We start from the raw sequence: 26,166 nt of genomic DNA, 5'->3' as shown, positions 1-26,166 counted from the left end.
TCTTCTTATAAAACATACAAACTTCTCTTTCATCTGTCCACTGTTGACTGGTCTCCCATACTATCCATTAAAGGTCCCAACACTGCAGCTATCCAATTCTCACAATTTCTCCTCTCAGTTCAGAACATTAATTTTTCCATAATCACTACATTCTTTAAGCAAAGCAAATCTAACTGGTTCACCAAAGAACTCAGATGTAACTTTGAGAAAGGCTTGGAAGACTTGGAAAATAGACCTCTCAGCTACTAATACAGAGTACAAGTGAGGAATATCACCAAAGAAGCAACCCATAGACATAAAGCCAAATACCACAAAACCTCTCTCCTATACTCTCCAACAATTCTGGCATGAAGTTAATTACACGTTTTGGAGAATACCTCCAAGAGACCTGACATCACTAGGACTCACTCCTTGTTTAAATGGTAGTCTTTCCCTTTCTGTCTTTCTGCAAGAATTCTCCAGCCTCTCTTCCACTCCCACAATCACAAACCCTAACCCTCCAGAATATCTTTCTATCTTATACTTCACAAAGATCCAACTAAACGCGTTACACCTTTACTTGTACAAATCCCACTGGACTCTCCAACTAGTCCTAACTACCTATGCCCTTGTTTTTTTCTCTGTCACTGTAGAGACTACATAGTCACTTCTCCTGAAACACATTGATAATCTTAACCTCATTACAAAAGCCATGCCCACAATTTGCAAATCAGCATTTGTAAGATGTGTGTCTAAACAGCACAAACCAACTTCAGCCATCCACTTCCACCCCCTCTCTATTCTTCTTTCTTTGGGAAAAATCCTTGAAAAACTGATCTGCGAGCAAATCTCCACACAACTGATAAAATATGTCATATAAAATCAACCACAAGCAGACCTTCAGCAACAAAATAACTGTCTCACCTCCAAAGAGCTACTCCGCATCTCTAGAAAAGCCAAGTCTATGCTCTTCAGTATCCAATATAGACTTACAAAGCACCGTCTTACATCAATACCACAGACCAGGCTAACAATACAATAGAAACAACCACCTCATTAAGGTACCTCAGAATCCATCAACCAGTCCCTCAACTTTCAAGAAATCATTCAAAAACTCAGAAGCAAAATCAACTGTCTAGTATTCTAGGCCCCAACAAATCTCACAGTTCTTATCTCTACCTGCTAGAGCAGCCATAGTTAAACGCCTCTTGCTCCCACATTTAGAATATGGGCTGCTTTTCTTCACTACCACCTCAAGCAAAAATACAGCAGTTTTACAGACCTTATCAAATGAAATATGCTGCTTTCTCATCAGTTCTCCTTGGCATGAACATCATAGCTAAGGCAAACTGGCTACCTATACAAGTCAGAGCAGACCTACTGTCTGGTACCCTGCTGTTCAGACTAGTCCATCAAGACATCCCATCTCTGACCTACTAACTGGCGCCCTGCTGTTCAGACTGCTCCACCAAGACACCCCATCTCTGACCTGCTACCTAGCACCCTACTGTTCAGACTGCTCCACAAAGACACCTATCTTCAAACTACTATCTGGGGTCCTACTGTTCAGGCTGCTCCATCAAGACACCCCATCCCCAGCCTATTACCTGGCACCCTACTATTCAGACTGCTCCACCAAGACACCCCATCTCTGACCTACTACCTGGTGCCCTACTACTCAGACTGCTACACCAAGACACTCCCTCTTTGACCTACTACCTGGTGCCCTATAACTCAGACTGCTCCATCATGATATCCCATCTCCTCTTGCAATGAAACTCATTGCATCCACACCAATCTGCAACATTCAGAAGACAAATAACAATAGGATACCAAACTAGATAGCTCTGAGCGCTGATCATAGTTTCTATGTTCTTGGTTCCAAACTGTGGAAACCTGTCTCACATGCTTTCAGAAACATCACAAAGTATTCTGATTTCAGACTTGAATTCAAACCGGGATTCAATAATGCCAACACTAAGTATGCACTAAGTGTACACCTTTTAGTGTGTACAGACAACACAGACATAACTCATACCTTCTTCCTTCTAATTTTAGATTTCCTACTGATATTCTTGTAGTTTTAAATATCAACAGGGATTCATAAAAGTTACCACAGTGTAGACTACATGTACAATTAGTGTAATCTTTCTGAATGACTAGAAAGCACAACAAATGTGCTAAGAATGTTCTTGAATACATATCGTGTACACAGTGTAGGCTTTATTAAATCTGGCCCACAAGTATCTAATAATTCACTATAAATGTAAATGCAATAATACAGGACATATCACATAGCTTCCAAAACGTCCCCCTAATTATTACTCCTTAAATTCACTCCCTACTTGCTCAGTTTTTCATTGATATTGCATCAGCCTTCTGTAAACATATACAGTTTCTTTCTTTGCCTTTGCACTGTTCGTCTGTGTTGTTTACTTCTCTTGGTTCAATTTCGTTACTGAACTGGCGCGCTATTCTTTTCATTTTCACGTTTATTTATCTCATTTATTCAGTGTTATCTGTAAATCACTACAGAATGTCATTATGTATTTACTATCTTTATTAGCAACCACTGTCTTCTGTTGATGTAGTTTACCTATTTTGCTTTAGTTGCAACCTTTATGTTGTAACCTGGGTTGAGCCTGCAACTGGTCTTCCTGTGATCAGTGTCCTATCCTGGCCAATAAACTGTAAATTAAAATAAATAAATAAATTCACATCAATTGACTCAGGTGCTAGACAAACACAAGTCATTTTAAGCAATACCCTTACGTGCTTATGGGGCAAGAGTTGCTTCTTGTCAGTTTATAGCTCCCCACCCTTGAAATAAGTATAGTGTACACAGTGTGGCTTAGCTTTTATTCTTACCATTTTGCTGCCTGCTCCAGGTCATGGTGAACATCATTAGTGCTGTGCTCACCATTGCTGAAGGTTCGGATTTTAGGGAAGTCTTCCTTGCCTGCATTGGCAGCTCTCATCCGTTGCTGATATGCTGCCTGGGCTGCCTGCTTGTACTGACGCCTACTGGCAAGTATTTCTTGTTTCACTTGGTTGAGGGAATCTAAGAAGAATGTTTCAACCTCTGTCCGCTGGTCCAGAATGTTCTTGGCTAGTTTTTTAACTCTGTTCATCTCTCGGTCCTTCATTTCTAGAAGCTTCTGAAGCTTGTCAAGCTCTACTCTACTTGATTCCGTCTGCATCAGTGCTTGATGCTGACCCCTGTGAAGCTCCACCTGATACTCGTGGGTCATGTGACTCATGTTTTTTTCCAGGCTATCGATCTTTGCTTGGAGTTCTTGGATCTGCTGTTTCTGCTGCTGGGCATCCGAGACCTTTTGCTGCACAAGAAGGTCATTTGTTTCCTATAAAAGAAAAAAAAATATTAGATGTCTTTATAAAGCCCAAATTTATATTTATAGTTACTTCTGATATCTACAGGTAAACATTTTATTTTTTCAAAGTTATACACCTGTGCCTATCTCTGTGGGTTTCATTGTCTGTTTTAATTTTTTTTCATTCTGTTTTTTTATGAGACTAACTCTTTCAAAGCACACTAATAGTAAGACAGTTGCTCAATGGATATAAAACATTGAATGCAACTTTATCAAAATCATTTTATCAAATCTGGTTTGGTTGGTCAAAATGCCTTTCTGTAATATGTGCAGAATGTTCAAAGCTTTGGGTTAGAGTTAGGATGTGGATTAAAGGTAAGGTTTGTGGCTACAGTTCTCAAGCACTGAAAGTAGCAACTCTTGTGGTGTAATGGGTTTGAACCTCAGCATTTTCCAACATTGAATGGTTAACAGGTGACAACAACAATGCACTGCAAGTAGCAAACCACTTAGAAAGTGTCTGCTTGGCAAATGTAAGGCCTTTTCCCTAGAGCAAAGGAAATGAACATTTAGTCTGTCTTCCTAAACTCATGCACCCTCCTCAGTAATACCTGGGTTGTTAGTGCACCTTTAGGTTATAACAGGGCCTCTTTCCCCGGTTTCTGTCCCTGCCAAGAAAACCATCAAATGGACAGACTGTTTCATGGAAACTTCTGAAAAGACCATCAGGAACAAGTGTGGGTTCACCCTGAGGTATATGCTATCTTTGAGAAAGGCTAGATAGGTTTCTGCATGAATAAAGGCCCAAAGTTATGAGATGCCATATGCAACAGTAAATACCAACATGAAGTGTTTTCTAAGAAACAAGCTTCAAATGCACATGGGAAGTTCTGGTCCCATGTCAGGATAAAATTCTCAATGGGATTGGACATACTGCACTTAAGACATTGCTTGAGCAGCCATTACTAGGTCACATTACTGTCCTCCACAAGTTCACTATATCCAGAAATTAATGACATATGCATAATATGCACAATATCCACATGATAACTGACAACCAGATAATAGAGGTGTCTGATATAACTCAGGATCACTAAGACACTAATAGGTTCATAGGTTAGTACTAGGCTATCGGCCCTAGGGCCTATACAAGCCTAGCCATAACAATTCCCTGGCTATTTCTTCCCACAATATTTACTTCCCTGAACCCCTGTCTAGCAGGGCGACTGATGTGTTCCCCGGGGTGAATTTCCTATCTCCCATCCAATCGTCAAGGTTCTTTTTGAAGAGGGCCAAAGAGGCGCTCTGCTTGACATGTATGGGCAGTCTATTCCAGAATCTGGGGAGTCTCTGGGTCAGGAACCTATCCCTCAACCATGTTTTGTTCATTGTGATTACAAGGTTTAGATTCCTGGAGAGTGTGGCTCTGAGGGATTGGGATTTCTTTAAGTGTAGCATGTCCAACAGCTCTGGGTTTGACATGGCCTTGTATGTTAAGCAGAGATCGCCTCTGAGTAGATGATATGTGACAGAGTAAGGCTGGAGTTTTTTTAGATAGTCAGCATACGGCATCTGCTTTAGGCCTGTGATTCTTTTAGTGAGGTATTTCTGCGACCTTTCCAGTTGTTGTAGATGTCTTGAGAAATGGAGCATTGTATTCTATATTGGGTCTAATGAGGGATGAGTACAGTGGGACAATGACCTCCTTTTTTCTGGATGAAAACCCCTTAGTGATGAGATGTGCCACATAGAAGGATTTCCTGACTGTTGTGGCAATGTGGCTATTGAAGGTGAGACCACTGTCCACCTGTGTCCCTAAGTCTCTTATCACACTTTTGGTGATTAGTGTACTGCCACCTATGTGGTAATTCATGGGAACATGCTTTTTCCCAAAGGGGATAACTATACATTTCTTGGCATTGAGCTTGAGCCCATGGCTCTGGCCCCAAGCATCTGTTTCTGTAAGGCCCTTTTGTAGAATATCCACATCATTTGGGGATTCAATAATGGCTCCCAGTTTGCAGTCATCTGTGAACTTTGTTAGCCAGAGTCCCTTAGTGTTGGCCTGTACTTCAGAAAAGTAGATGCCAAACAATAGCGGTCTCAATACTGAACCCTGAGGTACTCCATTTGTTACTTGTCTGGAGCTGGATTTAGCGTTGGCTACTTTTGCAGTGTGGGTTCTGTCAGTAAGCCAGCTGGCAACCCATCGAGTGACGTAGGGATTAATGCCCAGCTTAGTAAGTTTATCTATGAGTCCAGAGTGGGGGATAGTGTTGAAGGCCTTGGCGAGGTCCAGATAGGCTGTGTGGACCATCTTACCCTCCACCTAATGGACTTGGGTGGGACAGAATACTATTCTGTCCAAACTGAGAAACTTCTCCACTTGTATATCAGCCTGCTATGTGGAAGGATTTCTAGCGACCTCAATCACCTCACAGACCACTGTCAGGAAGCCTAGAGGAATGAGGGGTCTATATCAGAAGCTAGTCAGTAAGGTTTAGTATTTGTTCCTCCAGCCATGGAGACATTTTTGGGCAGGACTTGGAGGGTTTGATATATTGCTAGAGCTCTCAGGATATGGCAGCATACTTTTTTCAGCCATAACAGAATGACAATAATTAAGTTTGGACTTTACTCTTTGAACCTTGAGATGAGGTGTGAAATTAAAGGTAATGACAGGAATGCATACAGGAACATCCCTTACAGCAGGGGAAAAAACATATCCACCCCTATGTCCACTATACCCTATTGCACCAAGCAAAACAGAGAAAGGAGCATAGCTGTTCTCCTTGAAGAAGACCCTGAATGGATAGTGTCTCTGAATCCAGTGGACCAGGACAGAACCAAAGGCTTAGCTCAGGGCACTACCTATTTCTTCTCTTCTCTTCTCCAGGAATATGAACCACTGAGAGAAAATTATGCCACTGCTGTAACCCAATGCCAGATGTGCATTGCTTCCCTCCATGGGGGGGGGGTGCAACCTTGTGCTTCCATGCTTGTTTAGATACCACACAATGGATTGGATGAGGGAGGGTCACAGAAGAAGTGGTTTCTTCTCAGTCTTCAGGGCTAGAAGCATTGCTTTGAGTTTCTACTAGCTAATGTTCAGCACCCTCTGCGGGGGGGGGGGGGGCATCATATTCTCTACATTATGTGGACTCTTAGGTGGGTTCCCAAGTCCAAAAGCAAAACATCTGTTATCAGTGACAGGTTCAGCTGCAGAAAAGGAAGACCAACCTATAGATTAGCAGATATTGTGAACCACTGCAGAGTCTTGCAAAGTACAGACATAGGTTAGTGTATTTATTGTGGTTATGGGGCAAATGACATCTCAGAGTCCATTGCAAAACCTACTTCTTCAGTCCTCAGGCATGGAAATGTCGCCATCAGGGTCATGGACATGCCCAGGTAGAGAAGGCACAGCAGAATCTGACTGTAGCTTCCACATTATTTATTTACCCAGATGGCCTCTTGGTTCTTCACAAAGGAAACAAATAAATAACATTGGAGGGTATCAATGATGGGCTTCTTTTGAGCCAGAAATGAGGATGACTTCTTCCAGTTTATGATAACATCCTTGGGGAGCACCTGTCAGATGGCCACATCCAAGGTGTTCCTGGACTGGCCACCAGAAGCTAAACTTCCAGCTACAAGCACACTAGATAGTACATCTCACGGAGGTCTTTGGCCACCATACCAAATAATTTGGAGAAGCCTCTGGATGATGAGGGAACCCAAATGGCAACAATTTGGAAGTGATACCTATCCAATTCAAACTTGTTTGAACCCAAAACACTGATATACCAAAAGGCATTTAACATATCAAGTGACACCATTCAAGTCCCTTGGGGAACAATGCCATAATCCAATAACTGCATAAGAAGATAACAAATAATTTAGATACTGCTTCATACAGGCCCATTCCAATCTTAAACCATGTCTATAATGGCTAAAATAATGGCAAAGGTGATGCCCAAATTGAAAAACATTGATAAATGTGGTTTTGTGGAGGGGAGTCAAACATTTGACAACATTAACAGAACATTGATGATCCAGAGGGAAGGCGAATGTAAGAAAATATCAATGTTGTTGGTGGCTCTCGATGCAGAGAAAGCATTTGACAGAGTAAGTTATGAGTTTATGAGCAGGGCAATAGAAGCATTTGCATTCCTGATAAAATTACAAGGTTGATTAGGAGGATATATGAGGGATCAGAGGTGAAAATTAAAGTGGTGGGTTCCTCTCTGATAATTTCTATTTGAGCAGAGGAACCAGGCAGAGGTGTCCTCTTTCCTGTTTGTTATTTGCACTATATTTAGAACATTTGGCAAAAAAATAAAAGGCTCAGAAATTCAAGGATATAATTTGTATGTTAGTCAAGAAAAGATGGCTCTATATGCATATGATATTATTTTATACCTGATACCACCAGAAAAGAACATTTCAGTGTTGAGGAACATTTTGAAGCTGATTCAAATTTTTTTTGAGATACAAAATGTATGAAGCTAAAACAAAGGCAACAGCTGTAAATTATGTACCCACACATGAATTGGCTCAGCAATATCCATATTTATTGGGGCATGATAAAGTAAAGCATTTAGGAATATGGATTAAAATAAATTCTGGTGTGGCAGCTAAGGATATGTGGGATGAGACTAATCAGATAACACAAAAACTGAGAAATTGGAAGCTCTGTTATATGGATATGGATAGTAAGATACAAGCAGTTAAAGTAATTTTATACACAGGTCATGCATATTTTTTATCTACCAGAGGAGAAGTTGTTGATCCCAATTAATAAAGAGCTGAAGGATTTTATCTGGGAGGGGAAGATGGCAAGTGTCAAGTGGGGGATAAGCTGATTCTTCCAATTGAACAAGGTGGTTTGGGTTTACCAGATTTGAAGGGGTATTTCACACAGTTAAAGCTCCTATACATAGCACAAGCACATACCTATAATTCAAAGTGGAAAGGGATAATAATAAAACAAGGGGGAAGCTCAAGAAGCAAGGAGAGATTGAGATTTTGGATGCAGCTCCTTAAGGAAAATAACAATAACCATACATAATATTATAGTCATAAAGCAGCAGAAAGTATTCTAGGATTTAAGCCAACACGGGAAAGGAAAAAGAAGATTCTGCCAATATGGATGACTGCAGTTAGGGATACAGACAACAGGCAAGACAGGGTTGGAATTTATTGGAGAAATTTGGTAAAAGAACCAAGGTACTGGGAGTAAATAATTAGAGAGACAAAGGCAAACAAATGGGAAGAGGCTAACATTTTATTTGGACTGCAGGATAGAGATTGCCTTCCCTATCAGTGTGTAAACAAAGAGAAAGAAATAGGGGGATCCTAAGTGAAATACCAGCATGGGTAGAGATTTTAGTAGACTCTAGAACAGAAGCTGCTGTTAAAAAAGGAATAATTAGTAGAGCATACAAAATATTGCATGATAACTATAAGAATCAATCAGAGGAGGTTAGAAAGGATTTGGAAGAGAGAGTGGATAAGCAATTCAGAAAGAAACAATGGGAATATATATATGTCTCTCAAATTTTCAAGAAAGTCTATAAGATTTAGGATCTTTGTTTGGATTTACATAGGTATTTTTATACCCCAAGTAGTTTCCAAAGAATTTTTCCTCGGGTAGACAGCAACTGTTGGAGGTGTGATAGGGAAGAAAGAGGTAACTAGGAACATATTTTCTGGGAGTATAATGAGTTGGCATACTGCAGACTGCTCTGTCAGAGATACTGGGTGAGCAAATTGGTGTAACTGAGGAAATGATTTTTTGAGCTATGATTCAGAATCAGAATTACCTAGACATAGTAAGGCCTTACTGATCTAATTATGATGGCTGCCAAAAAAGCAGTTACTAGAAAATGGAAATCAAAGTCTTAGCCAACTTTACTAGAAGTAATGAATACAGTAACGAGATAAAACAACTGGAATTGGGATCTTTAGTAAAGGGTAGGAGCAAATTACATAGAAAAAATGGAAATTGTGGGTACTATACATGCAGAGAAGGAGGAACGAGGTTTAAATGAAATCAAGATTTGAATGAGCTATGTAATGTTTGACTGATAATGACTGGATAGATTAGAAGTGATGTATAATGTTTGCAACTATAATTATGTCAATATGGTTTGTGTTCATTTATATAAATGTATGATTACTGGGTCTATATTATAATCGCAAAAGCTGTCTTTCACGAATACATGTTCATCAACACATAAACATCGAAGAATGAGAACAGCTAAGTACTAAAAAAGCGAAATAGAGAACGTCAAATGCATTCCTGGAAGTAACAGCCCCATACAGGTAAGGTAAACCTCACTGTACAAACCTTACCTAAAACACTTTTTCAAATGTTTTTGCAGGGGAGAAGCCCCCCCTGCACGCCCCACACCCCCCTACTTAAATATACCAACTCCGAGACCGCACTACAGTGGGGAAAAGGATTCATTTCCTCATCCCCATGATCATCCTGCTGGCCAAGAAAATTTGTTCAGCATTCTCCATTTCGCTCTTTTGGTACTTCGCTGTTCTCGTTCTTCGACGTTTATGTGTCGATGAACATGTATTTGCGAATGACAGCTTTTGTGATTCTGATATAGACCCTGATTACCTATGTCATACATGATAATTTAATAAAGATGTTCCTTGTTTTAAAAAAAAGAAAATAATAAATGAATAATGATGTCTAATAGTAAAATCTTTATTGCCACAATTCCCTAAAGGGTGGATGTAATGGATATGAAGTTGAAGTAAATGAGGACTAGAAGGCAACAGAACTTGTCTGTCACTTTCAGGACAAGGAAAACATTAGAGTAAATCCTCATTGTCTCCTTCAAGGACAGGACCATCTCACTGGCACTCTTCAGAGCAGTACAATTTAGGTCTGTCCCATGCACTCTGCTCATGTGGATTGATCCACCAGTGTAAATATTTCTAGGAGAAGACCTACAAACTCTAGGAAAAAGGCCAAAGGTGACCATATCTAGAAGCCACTGGTCCCTTGTAGTTGTTCTCCAAGCCATTGTGAGCTGAGAGAACTGTCTGTCTCTGTGGGTTGTCCCAGACCGTAGTCAGGACTGTTATAAGCCTTCTGAAGAGTTGACAACCTGAGCAACTTCACTGGCTTGGAAAAAGTAAAGATTTGTGATGCTTTAATGGCCTTTGCTGAACACAGAGGAGACCTCTGCGTGCCTTGTGGCTGGTTAAGTCTAGGTAAGTAAGAAGTGGAAGTGGTAGGAGAGAGTGGTTCATATAGGTTCTCCACAGAGATGAGGGCCTGCTTCCTCCTCATAAAGACACTGGCTAGTTCCTAAGTAGGCAGCCCAAAGAACATATCCTCCAGAAAGTAATCATAGAGGATTTTGTTCCTGAGTTCCTCTTTTAGGGAGGATGGTCCCTGCTATACTATTCTTTGTAGGTACACACCTCAGACTATGGCCACAGCCAAAATATTAGTCTATCAGAATCAGAAAAAGATCACATCACATCCCAACATGAAGGCTTTGGACAGGGTTTCCTTGCATCCAGATTCAGAGAAGCCATATAAATTATCTAGAATGCATCTTATTAGGTACAGCTGAATAACTGAACATCCTAATCCCTAACACGGCAGAGGAGTATACTGTCTTGTGCTCTGGAACACTTGTCTGGTGACAAGTGGCAAAATGTTATGGTGTCTTGGACTTGTGCTAGTTTAACAAAAATATAGCAGTCAGCACTTGAATGCATACTGTGGTAATATGACCACTCAGCTGATGGCCTGTAAATAACACTGACTTACTTGGGGTACTGAAAGGACAGAATCAGGGTGTCTCCTGCACTGATATCAACTAATGACTTCAAGGAAGAGGTGATGGGGATGTGGAGGGGGGGTGTGGACTCGTTATTTCTGTTCATCGTACTGACAGTGGCCTTGACAGATTCTGAATCCTTATAGGATCCCAACAGTGAAGGAGTACCACAACCTCCAGCACTCATGGTCAAGTGTGACAGATCAACACTAGACATTAAAGACTGAAGAAACGGCACTAGAATGCTCTCTACACAAAGGCAGTGTGGCAAGATGAAAGACCTGTGTAGGGGCTGTTTGAGCTTTAAACCAAAGCCCTCAAATTATCTTTGGTATAATCCCAGTTATTCTCACTAGGGCTACTATATAATTATCAACCATGGGATGGGTAAGGACAATATAACAGCAAATGGGAGAGGTTAAGTCAAGCACAAAACAGAAACTGGCTAGACTTAAAATGGCCCATAAGACCAACTAGCATAGTGCTTACCTATGAACCTAAAATGATGCATTCCAATATCCTCATCTCAAGCTCCTACTAGACATCAAACATCTGCTTGATGTCCAGGCCTTGAGGTGTGAGCCACATTGTAGGAATGGACCTTCTAGATCATGATCTGCTTGGTCTTCATTGGCTAGGGGGCAGATCCCAGGAGGAAAGCCCTTGGCCGTTAGTATCCCAGTCATTGACTAGATTATCAAATCTCTATGCAATTATTAAAACTAACAGTTCAGAATGGCACTTGGGGGGGAAACAGGAAGAGACACCATGAAGATATTTTTACTCCAGTTGGCACACTCAACCTTAGTCACATGATTAACATCTCAGATTAGTAATCTTCTTCTCTAGCCTTATCCAAGGCTCTCCTTTCCACTACACAGCAGTATATCACTCCACTCTCTCTCTCTCTCTCTCTCTCTCTCTCTCTCTCCATTCGTTCATACTTGTATCAGCCCCGCCTAGGCACACAGTTATCATTACCCACTCACTCCTTCAGTGCCTATCTCCAGTATTGTCTTAGTGTAAAAATTTCCTTTAAAGTATTTCTATTCATTGTACAGTTCAAACACCAAAATTATCTTTATATTAATTTTGCATCAAAGCTTCATTTTAATACACGAGTACTACAGCGCCACCTCCAAAACCTGTCTTTCTATAAGTTTTTTTAAAGCATCCACTTTAATGTATGAGCATTGCATTTCATTTTTGAACTTTTGACAAGTCTCTGTTATAACCTTATTAATCCTTTTGCTTTAATAGATGTTTTGCACATTGTCATAATAACTTTATATATATATAGCCAGAGAGCTTTTCTACCTGGACCTCTGCTGAAAGAGGTTTTAATTTCCAGTTGGACTTTCCTGATAAACAAATGTAAATAAATAATAAATACATTATTTAAAGAAACAGTACTTCCACTCTATGTGGCATGCTGCATTTTCTGAACATGTAGCCTCTTCTCCAGTAGCAATATGTATATGTACATTTATACAAATTATTTTAATCAAGAGGCCTAAGAGTACAAGTGAGTCATGTATCACTAACAATGAACACACTAGGAGTGTAGTGTTCCCTGTTATAATCTGTTTACAGTTGGTGTGTATGAAAAATGTTGTACTTAAGCATCCAAACCTTGTGCAATATATAAGTCACTAGATGGTTTACACCTGTCAATTGTGGCCTTGTGGTAGATGGTGCCTGTGCAGAGTGAACTCAGTGATTTTAACAGCAGACAGACCAATCCCATCAACAAACAGGTGCCTCTTAGGTTAAACTATTACAGAATAGGGAGAATCTCACAGAACAAGAACAGCAACTGCAGAGTGTTAAAGAGAAAATAAGGGATTACCTTTACAATATGCACAAGTTTAAAAAGATTACTGTTAAGCCAACAGTTTTTTGATAATAACTCCAACGCACAAATAATTTTAGCACAATGACCCAGGCAACAGTAGAAAATGGTTGTTGCTAAACGTAGGGAGCCTATAACAAGAAAAATAACCATGGTAAAGATGTGGAAATTAAGAAAGAGCACAAATGGAAATATTTATGGAAGAGTTAAGTATGCCAAGGTTGGAGGTAGATGAGTGTCAACAATTAACAGTTAAAATATGAGGAGATGAGATAACAATGGTGAGGTATAATCAATCTGTGGGAAAATCTCCAGCAATAGGTGGTATTCCTGTGGAATTTTTGAAGCTAGGACGGAAGAAAGTGATAACGATCGGGAAGGGTTTAACGGTATTTTAAAAGGAAGGGAACCACAAACATCCTGGAAGAAAGCAGTGGTGGTTGTAATTACCTAAAGACAGTAAAGGCTTATTAGACTGGGCTTCATATAGGTCTATTTCAATTTTAAACCATGATTATAAAGTGTTTATGTCTATAATGGTTAAACGAATGGCAAAGGTGATGCCAGAATTGATAGATATGGATCAATGTGGTTTTGTGGAGGGGAGGCAAACATTTGACAAAATTAACAGAACACTGATGATCCAGAGGGAAGCAGAATGTAAGAAAATACCATTGTTGTCGGTGGGTCTTGATGCAGAGAAAGCATTTGAAAGAGTAAGCTGGAATTTTATGAGTAAAGCAATAGAAGCATTTGCATTTCCTGATACAATAATAGTTAATAAGGGAGATATATGAGGTATAGGAGGCATTAATTAAAGTGGGAGTGTTCCTCTCTGATAAGCTATGTCTAAACAGAGGGACTAGGCGGGGATATCTTCTTTCCCCATTGTTATTTGTGTTATATTTAGAGCCATTGGCTAATAAAATAAATAAGGAACACAGAAATTCAAGGATATAACTTACATGGTAATCAAGAAAAGTTGGCTTTATTTGCAAATGATATTATTTTGTCAGATTTAAGTGGTGGAACATTTTGAGATACTGTCAAGTCTTTTCAGGATATAAAATTAATGAAGACAAACAAAGGCAAATGTAAACTATGTACCCAGACATGAATTGGTTCATCAATGCCCATGCTGTTGGGGACATGATAAAATGAAGTATTTAGGAATATGGATTAAAAAGGATTTTGTTATAGCAGCAAAGGATATGTGGGAAGAGACTAAAGGAAAGATAATGCAAAAACTGACAAACTGGAAGCTTTCGTTTTTGTATATGGATAGCAAGATACAAGCAATGGAAATGTTTTTAGTCCTTTTCATTTTATATACAGGTCAGACATATTTTAATCAGCCAGAAGAGAAGTTGTAGACAGTAATTAATAGAGTTGAAGGATTATATCTGGAAGCAGAAAAGGGCAAGGGTCAAATGGGGTAAGCTGATCATTGCAATAGCACAAGGTGGTTTAGGATTATCTGATTTGAAGGGATATTTTAGAGCTACACAGTTGAGGTTCATATAGATAACACAAGCAGAAAGCTATAATTCGAAGTGGAAAGGGATGCTGATGCGGGGGAGGGGTGGCTTCAAGAAATAAGAAGAGACTGGGATTTTAGATGCAGATACTTAAGGATATTATATTAATAAATTAGCAGAAACTGTTCTAAGAACTAAGCCAACACAAGGAAGGAGAAAGGAGAACGTAGATTTTACCAATAAGGATGACTGTAATTAGGAATACAGACAACAGGCAAGAGGGGCTGGAATTTACTGGAGGAAACTGGCAAAGGAACCAAGGTAATGGGAGCAAATAACTAGAGAGGTAAAGGTAACAGAATGGAAAAAAAACAAAGAAGACCTTTGGGCTGCAGGCTAGAGACTGCTTTCACTATCAGAGACTGATATCAGAGTCTAGGCAAAGACAAAGGGAAAGGGAAATCCTAAGTGAAAGTCCTGCTCTTGTAGAGTTTTAGCTGAATCTAGAACAGTAGATAATTAGTAGGGCATATAAAATTCTGCATAATAAGTACAAGAACCAATCAGAGGAGGTTAGAAAGGATTGGGAAGAGATATTGGATAAGCAATTTACAAGGGAACACTCGGAGGACATATTTATGGCGCCCAAGTATGCAACACAGTCTAGAAGGTTTAGGATTTTTGCTTGTAAGTGTTTAAATAGGTACTTTTATACCCCAGGCACTCTCCAAAGAATTTTTCCTCAGGTAGATGGCAAATTTTGGAGATGTGATGGGAAGAAAGATGAAACTGGGAATATATGTTTGGGGAGTGTAATGAGTTGGCAGACTTCAAAAATTCTTTACAGAGCACTCTGTCAGAAATATTGGGCAAGCAAATGGGTGTAAGTAAGGAAATTGTTTTTTTTTTTTTTTTTGCGCTAGAACACAGGATCTGAATTGCCTAGATATAGTAAGGCCTTGTTAAGTTTAATTCTGGTACTGCCAAAAAAGCAATTACTAGAAAATGGAAATCAAAGTCTAAACCAACTATGTTTGAAATATTGAATATTGTAACAGAGAGAAAAAATGAAAGTGGGATCTTTAGAAAAGGGTACGATCAAATTATGTACAAAAATGGAAATCACAGGAACAATACATGCAGAATAATATTTTGGAGAAAGAATGAGGTTTAATGGAAGGCAGGAACTGATCAATTTATGTAATGTTGGATTGATAATAATTATACAAAAGAATATATGTGATGTGTAACATTTGTAACTGGAAATGTCTTAATGTAGTTTGTTTTCTTTCATATAAAATGTACGTTTGCCTAAACGTCTTAAGAGATATTTCAATAAAGTGCTTGAAAAACAAACCGGTGCCTCTTGGGAAATATAATGGACAAAAAGGCAGACAGAAATCCACTTTTCTGAGTCCTGAGCCAAGGAAGGATTGAGTTAAGGAGTCTTCAGGAAAGTTGTCCCTGAAGCTTGAAAAGGATGGGAGCTGTTAAGTACATCTTATGCAAGAAAAAACTTTTTCACTGACTGTATGAAGTTGTGTATTCTGTAAGTAATCTGTGAACAAGATAAGCTCTTTAAATCTTCTGAGGAGAATTCCTCCAACAATGAATTACTCACACTGAAGTTGCTATGAAGATTTGGACTTTATTTTTATTTTACTTACCATGTTTGCTATAAATAAGTTTTATGTTGTTTCATGTAAATAAACTTATTAAACCTTCTGAAAAAGCTGTATCAAAAGACAGATGTCATCATTAACCCTCTTCTTCCTATTTTGTACATGGGGTTGGGGTGTTGTATCAACTGTCACCATCTTTCTTGATTCAGTGCCTGTGTTCAACCTTCTTCAACAGTCGTGCATGAGTGTTGCAAGTCTTCTTTCAAGCAAACCATCCATCTTTTTGCTGGAAGCTCTGGTTTCTTCTTTCTTCCTGTCTCTCCCAAAAGTTCTTTATCAGATTGCCTCTGTTTTCCTCTACATGTGCTTCAGCTACCATAATCTGTTCTCTTTGATCTCTGCAACTGGAGCTACTTTGGCTTGTGTTCTGATGTGCTCATTTTTTTGTCTGTTGCAGAGTGTTCATCTTAACACTCATTTCAGGTATTTCATCTCCATCAACAAAGTAACAAAAAAATAAATGCTGTATCCAAGAAAACAACAGGCAGGAATCCACACAATCTTTTATTCACCTCTAGAGCTTCGGCTAACACCTTCAAGGAGTATAAAACATTACAAATTCATCACAGTTAAATACACTGAACAATAAAACAATTTCATCTCCATCAGTTCCAGCTTGCTCAAATGCCCTCAGAGACACATGCTCCAGGGATCTAAACCTTGTCATCACAATGAACAAAACATGCTGGAGGGATAGGTTCCTGACCCAGAGACTCCCCAGACTCTGGAATAGACTGCCCATACATGTCAAGCAGAGTGCCTCTTTGGCCCTCTTCAAAAGGAACCTTGATGATTTGATGGGAGATAGGAAATTTACCCCGGGGATCACGTCAGTCACCCTGCTAGACAGGGGTCCAGGGAAGTAAATACTATGGGAAGAAATAGCCAGGGAATTGTTATGCCTAGGTTTGTATAGGCAATAGGGCCGATAGCCTAGTACCAACCTATGAACCTATGAACCTATTACTGACCACATTTCTGTGTGATTTGGTAGCATAGGTTAGACACTGATTTGTATGCCTAACCTTTTAGCTTCTTTGGCATTCTGCTGTCACTCACCAGCCCTGACACTCTGAGTTACTTGGCTGCAGCCCTTTGGATTCTAGTTTTGACCTCCTCATTCAGACTTCACTTCTTCTCAACCACTCCTCCCAGATACTTGAAGCTGTTAAGCTGTTCCACTATTTCCATTGTATCTCAATTTTCAGATTGCTCTGATTTCCCCCATTTGCTGCCACAACACCTATGTTGTCTGTTCTGTTTCATCCTATGTGCCTTCACTTTCACATTCCATCCTCCTATCATTTGCTGAAGTTCTTGTTGAGTCTGCTTGTAATGCCACATCATCTGCATACAGCAGCTTTGTTGATCTGTCCCCTCTGACCTGTTTGCTAATGTAGTTCTCACCAGTATGAATATCAGTGGTTACAGAGCTGATGCATACCCATCTACACTGGAAACCCCTCAGCTAGTCTGAATACTGCTTGTACTTCTGTGACTGGATTCTTGTACATTGCCTGCACTAATTCTACCAATTCTTCAAGGACTTTTACCATCTCAGGACTGCCCAAATCTGCTTTCCTGGGACCTTTCTCCAACTTTAAGAACATCCAGTTGCACTCTAGCTTCTCCTCAACTATACGTTTCACTGCAAACAGTGGGTCAACTGTGCCGCTTCCTGCATTGAATCCAAACTTCTTATCTCCTATCATACTTTCTGTAATGAGCAAATTCATTTATCAGTCATCCTTTCCAGTACTTTCATTTAGTGTGACAGGACTTTAATGCTGCTATACTGCCCACAATTGTGAATGTGTTCTTATACACTTGCACTAGAATTCTTATTCTCCAGTCCTCTAGGATATGTCTTTCTGTCCCTACTGCCCTTCACCCAACATCTTGATCATATTTGCCATGACCTCATCTGAGCCTACTGCTTTCCCTAACTTCATTTTCCTTTGTGCTGTTCTTACATCTTCTAGGGAGGGCTGCTCTTCCTCTTTCATTGTAGGCTGTGTCTCGGGCAGTACAGCTTCTGTTGGGTTTTCTTCTCTCAGAAGCTGCTGGAAGTACTCCTTCTATCTGCCTTTGCTGTCCTGTGGACTGGTGAGGAGATTGTTGCCGATATCCCTTATGAAGGGTTTCTGATGACAATCTTCATTATCTTTCTGTCTTTGCTTTGCGACCTCATACAGTTTTTTGTGCCATCTACTGAGTTACTTTCCAGAAACTGATAGAGTGCCACTGATACCTTGCAACTACTTTTTTAGTCTCTTTGTCAGCCAACCAGTATTCCTTCTTAGCCTGGTCCAGCTTTTCTATCTTCCACTTTTTCCTGCATTCCTTCTCTCATTTAATAAATACCTGTACTTCTGCATTCCACCACTAGTCTTATTTTATGTACCTAATTTCCATACCTGGTTTGTTTGTGTCTTTCGGCTTTTCCCGGTTAGGGGTCGCCACAGCGGAACTCCGGTCTGCTAAAGATTGGCAGTAGATTTTTACGTAGTGGCTTGCCGGGCCTAACGCACAACCTTCAATGAAGGAACGCCCATTCACGCATGTCGCTACACAGAAGACGCGCTAACTGAGAATCGAACGGGCAACGTCTAACTGTGAGGCGACAACGCTACCGTAGCACCACCACCGCAGTGTGGCCATATATTTGTTCTATAGTGTTCACAAATGCTATTTTGAGGTGCTGCCATTATTTTTCCACTCCACCTTTTTCCTGTTTTTCTGAGGTGCTAGAATCATGACTATTTCCTTGAACTCTTGTGTTCTCACTCTAGACGACTTCCATGTCTTCAGCCTAGTCACTGTTGACCTTAGAGCCTTCGCTGACCACTGCTAGCAATCTCTGATTCTATCCCAATGTCCTTTTCTTCCTTACTAGGAGGAAGTCTAGCCTAACTGCATGTTGGCCACTGTTGAACGTAACTTTGTAACTATTTTTCTTGCTGAGCCATGTGTAAGCCACCATCAGGCCATCTGCTAGATGGAAATCTAGAATTCTCTCTCTTTCTTTATCTTGTTGCCCCACCCTTATGGACCCAGGCAGTCATCTTAAGCTGTTCTATCTATCCCAATATGGGCATTCATGTCCCCCATTATCAATGCCAACTCATGCTGTCCTGCTTTATCTAGCAGGTCCTACAACTGCTATCTGAATGCACTCTTCTCATCACCATCATAATCCTGCTGGGGGGCATAGACTGAGATTATGAATGCTACCCTATCTTTATACTAGAGTCTGACTGCCATGATCTATCATTATTTCTGATGACAACCCTCACTGTTTTAAAATGTCTCTCCCTCAGCACAATTCCCACATTTCTAGACTCTTCTTCCCCTGATTAGTAGAATCTGGATCCCAAGCCAAGTGGCTTTCTGTACTGTCCTTCTGTCCTGTCTCGTGGATACAGATAATATTCAGCCTCCTGCTTACCATGATGTCATGCACTTATAAGCTGTGTCCTGTCAGTAAACTCCTGGATACAGATAGTATCCAGCCTCCTGCTTACCATGATGTCATGCACTTATAAGCTGTGCCCTGTCAGCTAAACTATATCGAGTGTAGCAATCCTCAGTTCATCTTAAGCAGCTTGATTGCTTTTCATTAATTTTTTGCTAAACAGAGGAACCCCAGATAACCTAAGGCAGGCAATTGGACACTGGCTGGTTAGTAGCTTATTGATGCAGGGCTGCTGGGCTTTATGGAAGGCACACAGACCCCTTCATCATTAGCAGTGGTCCCTGGTGTAGGTCAGATTCTCAAACCACTTATCACTGTCAAATAGCCATAACCATTTTTGGTGACATTTGTCAATGTGACCAAATCATCTAAAGACAATTGTTTTATGCCAATGAGTGGCTGTCCATATCATGGAATATGATTTGTGATCCATGTTCTCCTGTCTAGAGGATAGTGCATTTCACAGTTAATGCTTAAAGTGGTTGCTCTTTTCAACTTTTCCCCTGCTAGGCACCACCTATTGTCTGTGTTGCGACCCACAACTGCATTCAATTTTGAGTGAGTTTGAGGTGGAAACCACCCAGTATGTTTTGGGAGGTAGAAGGAACACCACAGAGAGCATACAAACTCCACACAGACATTGGCTAGCGGTCAGTATTGAACCTTGTTCCTTGTGTATGGTTGGCAAAGGCCTTAACCAGTATGTCAATTGTGCTCAGCCATTCAAGACACAGATTTTTTACCATTAATACAATTAAATATTATCTTGGGGAGAATGTTGGCAGAAAAGATTTTAAATAAACTGTCAGTTTGCAAAGCTATCAGGAACATGCTCTGCCTGAGGTTCTTTACTCTCTCCTGAAAAAGCATTTGTTTTCTGAAACTACCTGAATAGTGCTCTTCCTGAGTATTTTTCTTCCCATCCATTAGTTAGGTCAGATCACATACTGATTACCCTTAGACTCAGATCACCCACTCCACTGGAATCCAACAGTTGTGTGACAAAAATCGCAAAATTCACCTATGCTAACCCCACATTGGATATGGGATACGCAGCCACCTTGGCCAAGGATCTTTATGCTATTTAGAAAAATCATTGACAGAGAAGTCCCCTCCAGAGCCAAATATGGTGTCAAATTCAACAACAAACCACCCTGGTTGTAAACAGGTATTAACATGTTATACAACAGAATGAAGAAACTGCTTAGATTACCTTTTAAGGCCAGAACCTCCCATCATAAGTAGAATGTAAAATGCCTCATCAAGAAATTGTTGATGGCAGCTATAATGACCAGGAAAGTATTCCATGAACATAGATTAGCTTCTGAGGCTAAGGATAATTATAAGTCCTTCTTTAGCTATGTTTCAAAAACTAAAGAATATTTCATATTACTAATCCGAACTTATCTTTAATGACACCTCCTATTCCAATCCTAAAGACAATACCAACAAACTAACAAATAAGTTTGCTGCTAATTTCTTCCCTAAAACTATTATTTGATTCCAAACATCCTTGAGTCACTTTCTCCCCACTCAAAGGATATTATCCTTAAAGTACTCTTTAAGACCAAAACAGCTCTCCAATGGCTCCTGCTACTATACTGGATTGTCTAATAAGGAGTGTCAAACAGGCTTTTGCTGATCCCCTCCTTAAATTGTTCAATCCAAGCTTTACCACAGGATAAGCTCCTGAGGCATGGGGCACTGTGGTGGTGATACACTCCACAAAGGTGACCCAACCACTGACCCAAGTAACTACAGACCCATCAGCTTTACTAGTCTTGTCTGTAAAGCCATAGAATATATCACTGACCTCATCAAGCAGGATATTAAAACATTTGATCACGCTCGACCAATAACAATTTGGATTTGTTAAGGGCAGGTCATGCCTCTGGTATAGGACAAGATCAGCTTCTTAAAATGTATATTAATTTCAGTTTCATTAATGATGCTATAATATGATTGTTAAAAAGCAAATATAATTTGTATGCAAGGCTGTGGAAAAAGACATCTTCATAAGCTAGAGTTATTGCTGTCTCAACTGCATTCTTTAAAATGTAACAAGGAAAAAGTAAGTAAGTGTTGTATGAAGTCAAGGTATGTTAGTTATTGTAAAAGGAATTTGTTAGCCTGACTCCTCCAGGCTAGGAGTGTGTTGTTGCTAGGGAAGGTTTAAAACATCCAAGGTCAGAAAACAAGACCCCTTGAAAGCAGGTTGGTCATGCATAGAAAGGTGTTCACGTGAAGTCTGAGGCGAAAATCACGAGGGATGAGGACATTCGCAAAGTTTTTCATTTGTCAAAGTCATTATAACATAAGAAAACTGCATGACAAGTTTGATAAGAAAAATGTATAAAAATACAGTTTTTCTCCAATGAGACTGAGTTACCAACTGCTATGAAGATTGTCCACCAGCGCTGTAAATAAAAATTTCTGTTTGCACATCCTGAATTGCTGTTCCTGACTGAAGGCATATATGATACATTCTTAATGTTATTTATTTATGACTCTAACAATTTGGTGCCATTCTCTGGATCTGAACTTTGGTATTGCTGCAGTGCACTTCTGGAATAGAGCCCATTACAGATTTTCTGTGAATTCCACACTGCTTTGTATGAAATAGTCAGAGACTCAGATGTGCAGCTATTCAGGGTGTCCAAACATATTAACCTTAGCAGGGAAATTGTTTTGTAAGGGAAAAGGGTTGGTTTGTGTTTTTTCTTCTCTTTCTCTCTTTTAGACAATTTTAGTAAAATGTAGAATAAGTGCATGACTGTGGTTTTATTTGACTGAGTTGTTTGTAAGGTATACAAGTAGTAGTGGGAGGACCCCACAGCGAATGAGAATAGTAAATGTATGTGCACATACAGTAAAGGACAAATTAACACAAGGAGGCACCTTGTGTCGAGGGCGGTACCCTCAGAATTGAAAGGTAATAAGTATGAGAGATGTTTTATTCTGTCACTGTATGAATGTATGAGAGAAAGAAAAGAAAAAGTTAAAAGTTAAAGAAAAAGTTACAAGTTCATGAGCCCACCGCATGATTGGGATGTAGACTGTTAACTGTTAAAACAAGCTCATAAGCCCACCGCATGATTGGGACGTAGACTATATACTGTTAAAACAAATTCATGAGCCCACAGCATGACTGGGATGTAGACTATATGCTGTTAAAACAAATTCATGAGCGTACAGCATGATAGGACGTAGAAGTATGCATTGTTAAATTAATGAGCCCATAAGCACGCTGGGACTTAAAGTGTGATTGCGTGGTAGTAGCCTCAGAGGGTCCAAAGGAGTGGTCATTTCTGGACACAGTACCTATCTGCACCATTATTCCGACTGCAATGCTGCAGCTGTAACTTTTGAGCTCACTCAGGGACAAAAGCAAGGGGTGCTGTGGGAAAAGGCTGATCGAGACCCCTCCTCTGTTGCTGCATGCCGACAGACTTCCGACCATTCCCTCCCTGTATGGTGTGTGCATTACTACAGTTATTTTATGTCTTCAGAACTGCCAGGATCCAGGAGTTGTAAGGTAAGCCTAATATTTTTATTATTTATTTATAAAATAAGAAAATGGGAGAAAAAATAAGCGAGCAAGATCAGATCCCGGAAAAGGGAACACCTGCATAGTTTATGTATTTTAACTATGGGAAGGAAAGTTGTAAATATTTACACAACTGGTTTCAGCTTATTAAAAATTGCTCTGCTGGGGTATTTCTCTGATGACATTGAAAGGTATTTTGGAAGAAAAGAAAAGTATGCAGGGAACAAATGACAGCCTTTTATTCTTGGTACATTGAAGCACTTAAAAGGGAAAAAGAGTTTGCATTAAGAGGGTTGTAGGATGTTAATATGAAATTGTTGCAACAAGTAAAAGAGGTTAAAAAGGCAGTACAGACCAGTAAAAAGGGATCCCTTTATCCTGTCTTAGCAGGTATGAAACAAACTGAGGATGGTTAAAAAGCTTAGACTTCTGAAAAGGATGATAATCCTCCAGTAGCTGTTGCACCCCCACCCCTATATGCACCACTATGGGTACCTCCTGTACAAGACTCTGTTGTTTCTCAGACCCCCCTACCTTTCAGTCCACTGTCCATTGGACACCCAGTTTGCGTGATACTGGTACATCTCAGACTGGTTCCCCTGTTCAATCTTCATCTTCTGAACAGGTATCTGCTGTCGAGGGGGGTTTGTCTTCCTATCCTTCTCAGATAGCTTCTACTTCCCCAACAGGGGCATTAGTATTTGACACTCCTGTATCTCAAAAACAAAAGTGTAAGCCAGCAAACTGTGAGGCTGAAAAAATAAATGTATTTAGTTAATGCAATGCACAAACCGGTTTCGGCTGGTACACAACACAGCCTTCCTCAGTGTAAAATAAAATATATTTCAGATAGTCTTTTATACATGCACTTAATTAGATTAGGCTTGTAATTGGTTGATCTAAAATTGTTCATTTAATCCAGGTGGAAATAAACCACCCAGTTTAACAATCCATTTTTTCTCTTTGGTGTCAAGAATGGAATGCCACCCCGATTTGTTGGATTTATTCCCTTTCATGATATCTATTACCATGAAACAAAACTTGGCATATGAATGTTTTAAACAATGTTTATATAAAGCACTACTTAGTTTCTTGTTCTTTATATCACTGGTATGGTCAGAAATTCTCAATCTTAGTGGTCGTGAAGTTTGCCCTATATAGAAAGAGCCACAGCTGCATGTTGCTAGATATATCAACCATTCGCTACTGCAATTTGCAAAACAATTTATGTCATAAACTGTGCCACAGTTCTTACGTTCTTTGTTTGGATTTAAAAACCTTATTGCAGTGAGTGCAATGTTCACATGGGAAGCATCCTGCAAGTACCTTAGCCGTTAATCTAGTTTGAACCTCTTGAAATGGTGTCCTGGAATGTGAATGTTTATAATGATTTAAATGGGAAGCAAGATTTTCTCTCTTTACGAAATGAAAACTGGCATCTATCTGATAGAATGTTAGATTGTGATCACTCTGTAAAATATTCCAGTGTCTCTGTACACTGTTGATTAATAAATCAGAATTCCTGCCATAAGTGGTCACTAGTCTAATGGGTGCCAAGCTTTGCTGCTCCCATTGTTTGTAGGGCAAAAGGTCTTCCCTCTTGAGTGTATGGCCTGAAGAACATGTCCCATCTGATATCCCTGGTCCCTAAACTTGTGGGTCAGATCCTGTGTATATTCCTGAAAGGTTGGATCTTTAGAGCAGATACGTCTCATTCTGATGTATTGGGTTTGGGGATATTTTTGGCTATATGGGGCGGATGAAAGCTGGATGAATGGAGGAGGGTATTGTATTGGGGGTACTTCCGGAAGACTTCAGTACACAAAGTATAATCTGGTTTTCTAGAGATGGAAACATCAAGAAAAGTAATGATGTTTGGATCAAAATTAACCGTGAAGTGTAGACCCCATTTGTTTTCATTTAGATAGTCAATAAATTTAGACAGATATTCCACATCCGATCTCCATACCATCCAGCAATCATCCAAATATCTTCTCCAAATGTCTATTTCCATCAGGTACAGGTTATGGCATGTATCATAGATTAGTTGTTCTTCAATAAAAGCCATAAAAAGGTCAGTATAAATGCGGGCAAAAGATGCCCCCATAGCCGTACCCTTAATTTGCCAATAACATGTGTCTTAATAGAAAAAGACATTATTAGTTAGGACATGTTTTGTCAGGCCCAACAAAAAAAGTGTTAAACCCTGGCTGATATAATTCAGATTTGTACAGCCAGTATTCAATGGCCCCCAACCGAGCAGCATGAGGGATGTTTGTGTAAAGAGCACTAACATCTAAAGTGCACATTAACCATTCTGGTTCAAGTTGAGTATCCAAAATTATTTTTAGAAATTCTGTGGTGTCCTGTATGCGTGATCAGACCCACCATAATAGAGGTTTAAGATGTTTCGTAAGAAACAATGACAGTGGTTCAGTAACAGAACCTCTACCAGACACAATTGGTCTCCCAGGTGGTTTAACAAGGTCCTTGTGTATTTTGGGCAAAAAAATAAATATATTGACTCATGGGCTCCTTAATGGTGAGATGTTGCATGACCTTATCATTAATAATGCCTTCTTCCCTACCTAATGACAAAAATTAGTCTATCTGTTTTTTGAACCTAAAGGTGGGGTCCAGAGGCATTTCCAAATAGTAATGCCTATGTTGAAGTTGTCTTTTGGCTTCAGAATCATATTGCAGCCAATTCATTACCACTACAGCCCCACCTTTATCAGCAGAGAGAATAACAATATATTTGCTGTTCTGTAATTCATTTAATGCTTCCCTTTCAATCTTTGAGAGATTATTTGGTTTGTAGGTAATTTCACTCCTGTGGTAGTGTAGATCTTTGAGAACAGTACTTTGAAATTGATGCACTGTGGGATTCATAGGAGGCATGTACCTGGATTTATGGTAAGTGAATTCATTTTCAACACCAAAATCAGTAGAGTCCTCAAGATGCAATCTGAGGTTTATAAGTCTACAAAATGACAACACATCTTGT

The 26,166-nt window shown here is 39.7% G+C and overlaps 1 protein-coding gene across 1 annotated transcript in view; it reads right to left on the bottom strand.

Annotated features, from left to right (window-relative positions):
- Nucleotides 1-26,166, bottom strand: part of BBOF1 (basal body orientation factor 1) — an 872,624-nt gene that overhangs the window by 142,032 nt on the left and 704,426 nt on the right. The window contains exon 8 of the mRNA XM_044073629.1: nt 2,848-3,341. Within this exon, the coding sequence (XP_043929564.1) occupies nt 2,848-3,341 (494 nt within the window). The remainder of the gene's footprint in view (nt 1-2,847; nt 3,342-26,166) is intronic.

This window comes from Protopterus annectens, chromosome 6.part0 (assembly GCF_019279795.1).
Source record: "Protopterus annectens isolate FY-2018-M chromosome 6.part0, PAN1.0, whole genome shotgun sequence".
Classification (NCBI taxonomy): Eukaryota; Metazoa; Chordata; order Ceratodontiformes; family Protopteridae; genus Protopterus; species Protopterus annectens.
The sequence above is the reverse complement of the archived record's forward strand: the minus strand, read 5'-3'. Positions and strand labels throughout refer to the sequence as shown.